Raw genomic sequence first — 7,875 nt, forward strand, 5'->3', positions numbered from 1 at the left:
ATGAATACACAATGATGAGGCGACATGCGGACATAGAACTTGCCTCACTAGTAAGTTCACCTCACCTAGATGGCTTCCGGAAGGAAATAATCCAATAATTAAACACAGCTCCAACCATTTTCAGTTAAATAAAGCCAAATAAGCATGTAAAAAAGCCAAATACCACCAAGAAGCAATCTATCTAATATTGTTACCACTTAGGCCCCAGCTGGGGAATGAGTACCAAACCAATAAAGGATGATGGGCCATAACGAGCAGATTATTAACAAATTTAGGGGTTGTTTGATTCAAAAAAAAGTGTAGGATTATTGTAAAATTTGGGTTCATAGGATTTTTTTCCTACAACGGTTGTTGGATCCATAGGATTGCAATCCTTTGAAATTACTACAAAGGATTCATTTGCACCAGTATTGAAGGAAAATTTCCCTTCACTGCAAAATTTCTTTGAAACCGGGGCCGATCTCGTATCTGGAAGTTGTATGAGGAGATTAATATGACCCAGGATAGTTATTTTTCAGTTTAAAGTTGTGAAAATAGGAAGAGAGTAACAAGGCAGCTCATATGCTTGCTGATTTAGCTAGATTTTCTAGTCAAGGCTACTACTGGATGGGGCATGTCCGTCCAGTTGTGGCAGAGATTGTTGAGAATGAAGCTGTAAAACATGTTAGCCATAATATATGAAAGATCTCTTTTCCCGCAAAATTTCCCTTCACTGCAACCTTTTTTTACAATTTCTTTGATTTTCTTGTGCGACCTCTTTTTACAATTTATTTGATTTTCTTGTGCAATTAAACTCTCATAGATCCAAAATCCTGTAGATTTCTCATCGTGTAGGATTGGAGAGGACATGCCATCCGAATCCTGTGTTTTCTGTATTCTTGCGTTCTCAAAATCTTATATGAATCAAACAAGCCCTTACTATTCTAACGCAAGTTGCATCATATGCAATTTATCGAGTGGCACCCAGTTTCCAATTCTAGGTGCTGGTACCATAGACAAACAAACCAACCAACAAACATGAGAGCAAATCTAGCTGAGTAGCTAGTTTCATGAACACAGGTATGATAAACTAAGGGCATCTCCAGCGGCGCGATGCATTTTTATGTTCGCGAGCGTCCGTTTGCGTCGCGCTGCGGACGCTAAAATGACCATTTTTTTCCGCGCGCCCATTTGCGTCTGGGGGCTGCTCCAGTGGGGCGACACATTTTTTTTCTTTTTTTTTCCTCTTCTCCATTTAAACATAGTTACAAATATTACATATTGAAACATGATTTTACACAAACTAACACATAGTTTGGAACATGGTTTACACAAACTAACACATAGTTTGAACCATGGTCGATACAAATAAAAAATAAAATAAAAAAACCAGTTGTGTTGATTTCCGTATGTTCGCTGCCAAGGAAGAACATTCGAGGCACACCCAATCACCCAAACTGGAAAATCCAGCGGGAGGAGACGGTGCCCTTGTTGGTTCTACCGAGGAAGAACAGACAGAGACCTCCACTATCGGCTTCGTCCGGCCTATAGCCGGATTCGCTCGCAAAGAAAGAACACTCGACGTTCTAACTATCGGTGTCCGAGCCGGATTCGCCAGTGTGGTAGTGCCTGCGGCAGGCTGTGTCGTTGAACACCTTGACGATCATCTCGCCGTCCCCCTCGTAGAGGAAGGTGAGCTGGCAGCCGGGCTCGAGCGCGAGGTCACGGGCGAACTTGTCCCACCCCGTGTGCAAGTACATCTTGCCCTGCCCGTCGAACAAGACCTCCACGGTCCAGCGGCAGAAGTTGCAGCTAGCCTCCCGTAGCTGCAACTGCGCCGGCTCGATGAACTCGGCGAACTTGTCCGGGAGCCGCTTGATGGCGAGTGGGTCGTCGTCGATGCAGAGGAGGAACTCGAAGCAGCGCTCCTCCTGCGAGGACGAGGAGGGCGCAGGCGACGGCGAGCGTGGGGCCGTAGCTGCTCCACCACGGCGGCCCCTGCCCCGGCCACGGGGGCGCCCAGGGCCGCGGCCTCGACCGCCTCGCCGGCCACCATGACCGGCCATGGACTTCCTCGCGGGCCTGGCTGCGTCGCAGGAACACCTAGGCGGCGCAACGGTCGAGCTTTGTGGCGGCTAGGGTTTCTTTGGAGGAGTGGATGAGGAAGAAGAACGCATGCCCCCTTTATATAGGCCGGCAGCATGCGATGGCCGCGGGACGTCGCCATTAACGTGGTTGGCGGAGGTGGGCGGCCACTCGGCAGCCGAGGCATCGCCATTAACGTGGCGCAGACTGCCGAAGCGACGCCAGTCGCTGGCGCGTTTGAGAAGACGCATCGACGCAGGGTCGCTGCCAGGCGGGCCCGACGAAACGTCCGCCGGACGCAAGCGGACACTTTCCGCGTCCGCCAGAGACGCATCCGAGGCGCATATTTAGGCCAGGTTTGCGTCTCCGCGGACGGCCCGATCACTTTGCGTCGCCCCGCTGGAGGTGGTGCCAGACGCATTTCCGGTCACGGCGAACGAAAACGGTCGCTCAGCGACCGTTTGCGTCGCGCCGCTGGAGATGCCGTAATAATGATACATCAAGGGGTAATCCACTTCCCCAGATGGGTAAGTTGAATATACATATGAGATATTATACAGATGTACTGATCACTTGTATGAAGGGGTCAGTGCATATAAGGATATATCAGTTGGTTTACAAAGCCTTCCTGAAACTAGCATATGAGAGATACAGAGCTTGCTCTTTGCAATTGGGTCCTCGTGTCAATGTTCTGCTTTCACTTTGGAATCTCCATTAGGCAAAACACTTTGGGACTGAGCCAGCCGTTTTGATTCCTGGACAAAAACGAGTTGTTAAGAAACTCATGCAGTAAAAGTTGTAAAACACAAGTGAACATTCAAATAAATATTTATTTACGTCCAGTGGACAGTCCAGTCTTAAAGCTAAAAACTAGTAGAGTAGTAGGATGAATCCATAGCTGGTGCAGATTTTTACAAAGGGTGCATTACCAACACGAAAATGAAAATATGCCCACAGCTAAATTAAGTCTTAATATAAAGATAAGCATTTAAGTGGCAGGTTCTAATTGAACACATATATAGTGGTCTTAGTTCACGAACACATATATAGTGGATGAAAGATGCACTGAGCATTCTCATAACTGACAAATGAAACCACATATGATGACAAATGTACCTAAAAATGATCAGATTGTTCTTGTCCCATTTGCAGATTTGTGTTGAACAACATTTTCAACAAATACACATGTCTTAAGAATGCAGGCGGCGTATTTCAACTTACAGCAGCAGAAGTAGCACGTATCTGCCTGTATGCTTCAACGTCTTCAGGAAAAGCTTCTTCAAGCTCCTCAAGAAGATGCTTCCTCAGACTCTGAAACAAAAAGATTTACAATATTATTTTTTCATTCCCATCGAGTGCTAGCTCATCTTGGAAGTTCTTATAAAAGACTAACCAAAAGAATAGTACAGGAAACTAATAGAAAAAAACTCTTGTCAAATTTTGTCAGGAGTTCAGGAAAAATATCAGCGCACATAGTCACACTAACTTAATACATGGGAGTCACGACCACTATACCATACAAGGAAATTGACCGGAGAAATTTGGAGAAATTAACCGAAAGCTCGAACCAAGTTCAGAAGTACAACGTAACAATGACTGCACCAACAGTTGAACTAGCCCACTTGTCACAGCCAAAGATAGTTATATCACAAATTGAATTCACAACTATACGCAACACTTTTAAATCATGACTAACGCTAAACAAAAGAGGGGCTTACAGAGTTACAGCTATACATATATTCCATAAATGGTATTGCATACGAAATTGCCATCTACTCATTCTTATACAGCTAGATAATACAAAAAACAGGAATCCGCATGGGCAGCTGCCTAACACTTCACCCAAAATTGATTGGGGCAGATAAATAGCAGTCAACGTGAGTAACACTAGTGAAAGTTCCGAAAATGAAAAGTAGCCTTAACAACTGATTGGCATAGTCTGTACACCTTAACAAATTTAAGTGGATGTAGAGGAAGTGTGGAACTGGATCGCATGAAGGGAGGCTAAATTCATGAAAGACAACATGTATTTCCTTGATTTGTCGGAACTTTGGATGTCACTATATGTAACGATATACTCCGTCCGTCCCATGGAACTTGTCTGAGATTTGTCTAAATTCAGATGTATCTAGACACTAAATAGCATCTAGGTACATCCAAATTTTGACAATTCTCGGAAAACTTTCGTGAGACAGAGGGAGTACTAGAAACCCTATATGTTGGTTCTTTTTGTATGGGCAGACACATTTTATCCCCTTGAGATTACACCAATGTCCTCTCATATCAAAATCAGCATTTCATTTTAACGCGATCGGCAGTACTAATTGCCATGGTTTTTAAGGCGACGCTTAGGCATCAGAGCTCCCTCAGACGTCAAGGTGATGTGGTCGCCTTAGACATCAACATAAGGCGTCCGCTTTGGAGCTCTAAGGCGCCTGAAGCGGCACTTAGGCGCATAGGGTGTTGTCCTGGGCCAACCAGGACGCCATAGCCAGAGCTGCAGGAGCGAATGGGAAGCAGAGCTCTGTGAGCAGGAAAATGGGGGAAAAAGAGATGAGGAGGCCAGGCATGGATGAGAGAGAGAGTGAGAGAGAGAGAGAGAGAGAAACAAACCACATCAAGTGATTGAGAGGGAGTGTTCTCTCTTGATCCCTAGGCGGCAGCCACGGCTTAGATCTGCGTCAGCTGCCTCGTCCTCTCAACCTTGGCTTCTCCTCTTCCTCTGGCGAAACCTTGTTAGGTCACAGCGTTGCCGTCCGGAGCCTGCTTCACCGCCAACCCACACTGGTAAGGCCCGCCTGCTTCTCCTTTTCTCCTCCGCCGCTGCTTCTTTTCCTCCTCTGTTTCTGCTTGTTCTTCTTCTCCTCCTCCCACAAGACCACAGCCCTAGCACGTTGCTTCTCTATTTCCCCTTCCACCACTCTACTCTGCTTTGTTCTCCTTCTTTTCCCTTTATCTTGGCTCTAGTCTGTTTCTTTGACCACAGATTGGTACTTCTCTTAGTATTGCTGCAGCCTGCAGTAGCGAACAGTGTCCCCTGCTGTGATGGATGCTGTGGCTGCTGATCCTAGGCGGAGAGCGAAATACAACAATCCAGTTTGAATTCTGCATTTTGGCCAGATTTAGAGGAAGGCTCTACTCCAATGTACATTGTGCAGCCAGAGATTCCAGGCTGAAGCAAGCAGCTCAAGCAACACCTTTCAGGGGTTCCATGAAGTGCATAATTGTCCCGGGGCAACCGTGGAAATTGGGAAAGAGATAAGCAACTTCTTAAACACAAGGAAGTTTAAAGCTATGCAGAGCAATATTTAGATGAGGAGGATGAAGCTGAAGTTCAAAGACATCGTTTCGTCGTCTAGACAAGATAATTTGAGGCCTACGCAATGAACTTACAGGATCTAGTCATTATTATGTTATGTAACTTGTGCTGAACTTATGTTAATTTCAGATATTAAATCTCCTATCTGGTTGCCATATATGATAATTATGTGTATTTAAGCGCTTAAAGGTGGTGATTAAAAGGTCCCCAGGCGCCTTAAACCGCCTTACCGCAATGAAAAAAAAAATTGTATCGAGCATATCTGTGGGTCCATACGTGAACTTCGCTACAAAAGTTTTAACAGCAAGTTGAGGCATCCATACCTTGAAAGCGTCGGTCTTGCCCTTGGTGATCTGGTTCTTGGCGATGCAGCTGTTGAGCACATCCCTGGTGAACTCATCGGGGTTCTTCCCATCGTCAATCAAACTAACAACACAGGCAACAACCGGAAACACACAGTTCAGGCCATGGTCAACAACAGCAATGAGCAACTGATTAAGAAACGAGAGGGGACTGAACGGTCTCACTTGACGACCTCCATGGGCACCTGGATGTTGCACCCGTCGGCGAGCTTCTGCATCGTGTCGAGCTCCGCCACGAGCGCGTTCCTGCATCGAACAGGACCAAACCCTAAGAGATCCGCACACGCAGAAAGGCCGCGCGCGGGACGAAAGAGGGCGTTGGGCGCGCGAGGTTTGGAGTGGCGAGGAAGCTCACAGGCGCTGGAGGAGGGGGAGCTGGGACGCGGAGCTGAAGGAGGAGACGTTGAGGTTGAGCTGGTGGAGCAGGCCCAGGGTCTTCTGGATCGAGCCCGTTACCTGCGCCAGGTTCTGCTTCGAGGCGTCCTCGGGACGGTCGCCGCCGGCGCCACCCTGTACGCCGTTACCGGAAGCGGCCGCCGCTGCGGATGCGGCGGCGGCGGAGGAGTTCGGGGCGGCGCTGTCCATGGCGAAAGTCGGGGAGAGAGATGAGAACGAAGGGGAAAGGCCCAGCTGCCGATCAAATGTCGCAGCATATCATATTGGGCTTTCAAAAAAATACGTGGCCTGTGGGCCGCTCGCTTTGGTGAATCCTATACACCGACCAGGTCGGTGCTTACCAAGCACCGCACACCCTGGTCGGGTATAGGGCCCGGCCCATTTCATTTTCATTTTGTTTTCGTTTTCTGTTTATTCGTTTTCTTTCTTTTTTGTTTGTTTTTCTGTCTTCTTTTCTTTTATGTTTCTTTTTATTTTTTTATTTTTCAAATTCGGAAAAAGATTAAATTAAAAATTGTTTAAAATTTAAAAATGTTCAAATTTAAAATTTGTTCAAATTTGAAAAATGTTCAAATATAAAATTTGTTCACATTGAAAATTGTTCAAAGTGGAAAATTGTTCAAATTAGAAAATTGTTCAAATTAGAAAATAGTTTAAACTTAAAATTGTTCATATTAGAAAAATTGTTCAAACTTAAAATTGTTCAAATTTAAAATTGGTTCCAATTTGAAATTTGTTCAATTTTTTATAAAAAAGCAAAAATCTTTTAAAAATTGTTCAAATCAGAGATGCTCAATTTTAAAATTTAAAAGTATTCAGATTTTGATAATTTTTTATTTTTCAAAAATATTTAAATTATAAAAAAATAACAGACAGAAAAGAAACGAAAAAGAAAATCGTTTATCTGTTGCTGTTGGGCCGGGCCCAGTAAGCCACGTCGGGCGTGCATGGGGTGTGCGGTGCCGTACGGGCACCGCACTGGTCGGCATACAGGATGCCCCGCTCGCTTCGCCCTGCGCGACGATAGGTTCGGTTCTATTGGGCTGTGCCTATTTTTATCTCTTTTTTATCTCTATCTATCGGAGAGGTTCAGTTCGTGCATGAATCCAATGTGGATGAACACAACCTGGCTAGGAGCTCCATTTATCTAGGCATGCATTTTTGGTTTCAAAATCCACCAGATGGTATTTGTATGACTCATAAGTCATAATACAATATAATAAAATAGATGTAGTTGTTGAAAAAAATCTAATATCACCCATTCGCGTGATTCTCGTCAACACACTCCACATTCTCTATTGGTCACAACAAAAAAGGCCAGATGGAGCAACAACAAGCTTTTATAATAATTATAAAAATAGAGTAGCCACGGCAAGGTTGGTTTGCGTAGAATGTGTATGTCCTATCAATTTGAGCAAAAACCGAGTTGCAAAAACAAAGTCATCAAAATAGTGCGGAAATACTTTTGTACATCCATGGATGGGTGTGGTTGTTTTCATCACTATGAGAGTGGATTTCCGCACTATGAGAGTGGATTTTGTACACCCACGCATGAGTGCGGGTGCTTCCGTCACCGTTCATTGTGCTTTGAGATTCAGATAAAAATAGAAGAGAGAAAGAAATCTTTCTATCTACCATGTTGGACACGAATCTCCAAACTAGTGGTGGAAGAAAGGTTTGTTTTCCCCATATACAAATGGTGGTCATGTTCTTCTATATCGACCATGCACATAT

General features: G+C 45.0%; 1 protein-coding gene across 1 annotated transcript; it reads right to left on the reverse strand.

The window, feature by feature from the left end:
• Nucleotides 1-2,559: 2,559 nt before the first annotated feature.
• Nucleotides 2,560-6,330, reverse strand: LOC124653637 (mediator of RNA polymerase II transcription subunit 10b-like). The gene is made up of 5 exons (XM_047192705.1): nt 6,101-6,330; nt 5,911-5,991; nt 5,707-5,809; nt 3,286-3,375; nt 2,560-2,819 (listed from the first exon to the last, which is right to left on the reverse strand). The coding sequence occupies exons 1-5, from the start codon at nt 6,328-6,330 to the stop codon at nt 2,748-2,750; spliced, it is 576 nt and encodes a 191-aa protein (XP_047048661.1). The 3' UTR covers nt 2,560-2,747.
• Between the last annotated feature and the right edge of the window lie 1,545 nt (nt 6,331-7,875).

This window comes from Lolium rigidum, chromosome 5, assembly GCF_022539505.1.
Source record: "Lolium rigidum isolate FL_2022 chromosome 5, APGP_CSIRO_Lrig_0.1, whole genome shotgun sequence".
Taxonomy (NCBI): Eukaryota; Viridiplantae; Streptophyta; class Magnoliopsida; order Poales; family Poaceae; genus Lolium; species Lolium rigidum.

Excerpts from the sequence above, each read along its gene's own strand:
- LOC124653637 (XM_047192705.1), bottom strand. The coding sequence starts at position 6,330 with ATGGACAGCGCCGCCCCGAACTCCTCCGCCGCCGCCGCATCCGCAGCG. Across the intron at positions 5,992-6,100 it reads CTCCCCCTCCTCCAGCGCCT|GAACGCGCTCGTGGCGGAGC; the intron begins GTGAGCTTCCTC and ends TGTTCGATGCAG. Across the intron at positions 3,376-5,706 it reads GCAAGACCGACGCTTTCAAG|AGTCTGAGGAAGCATCTTCT; the intron begins GTATGGATGCCT and ends TTTTTGTTTCAG.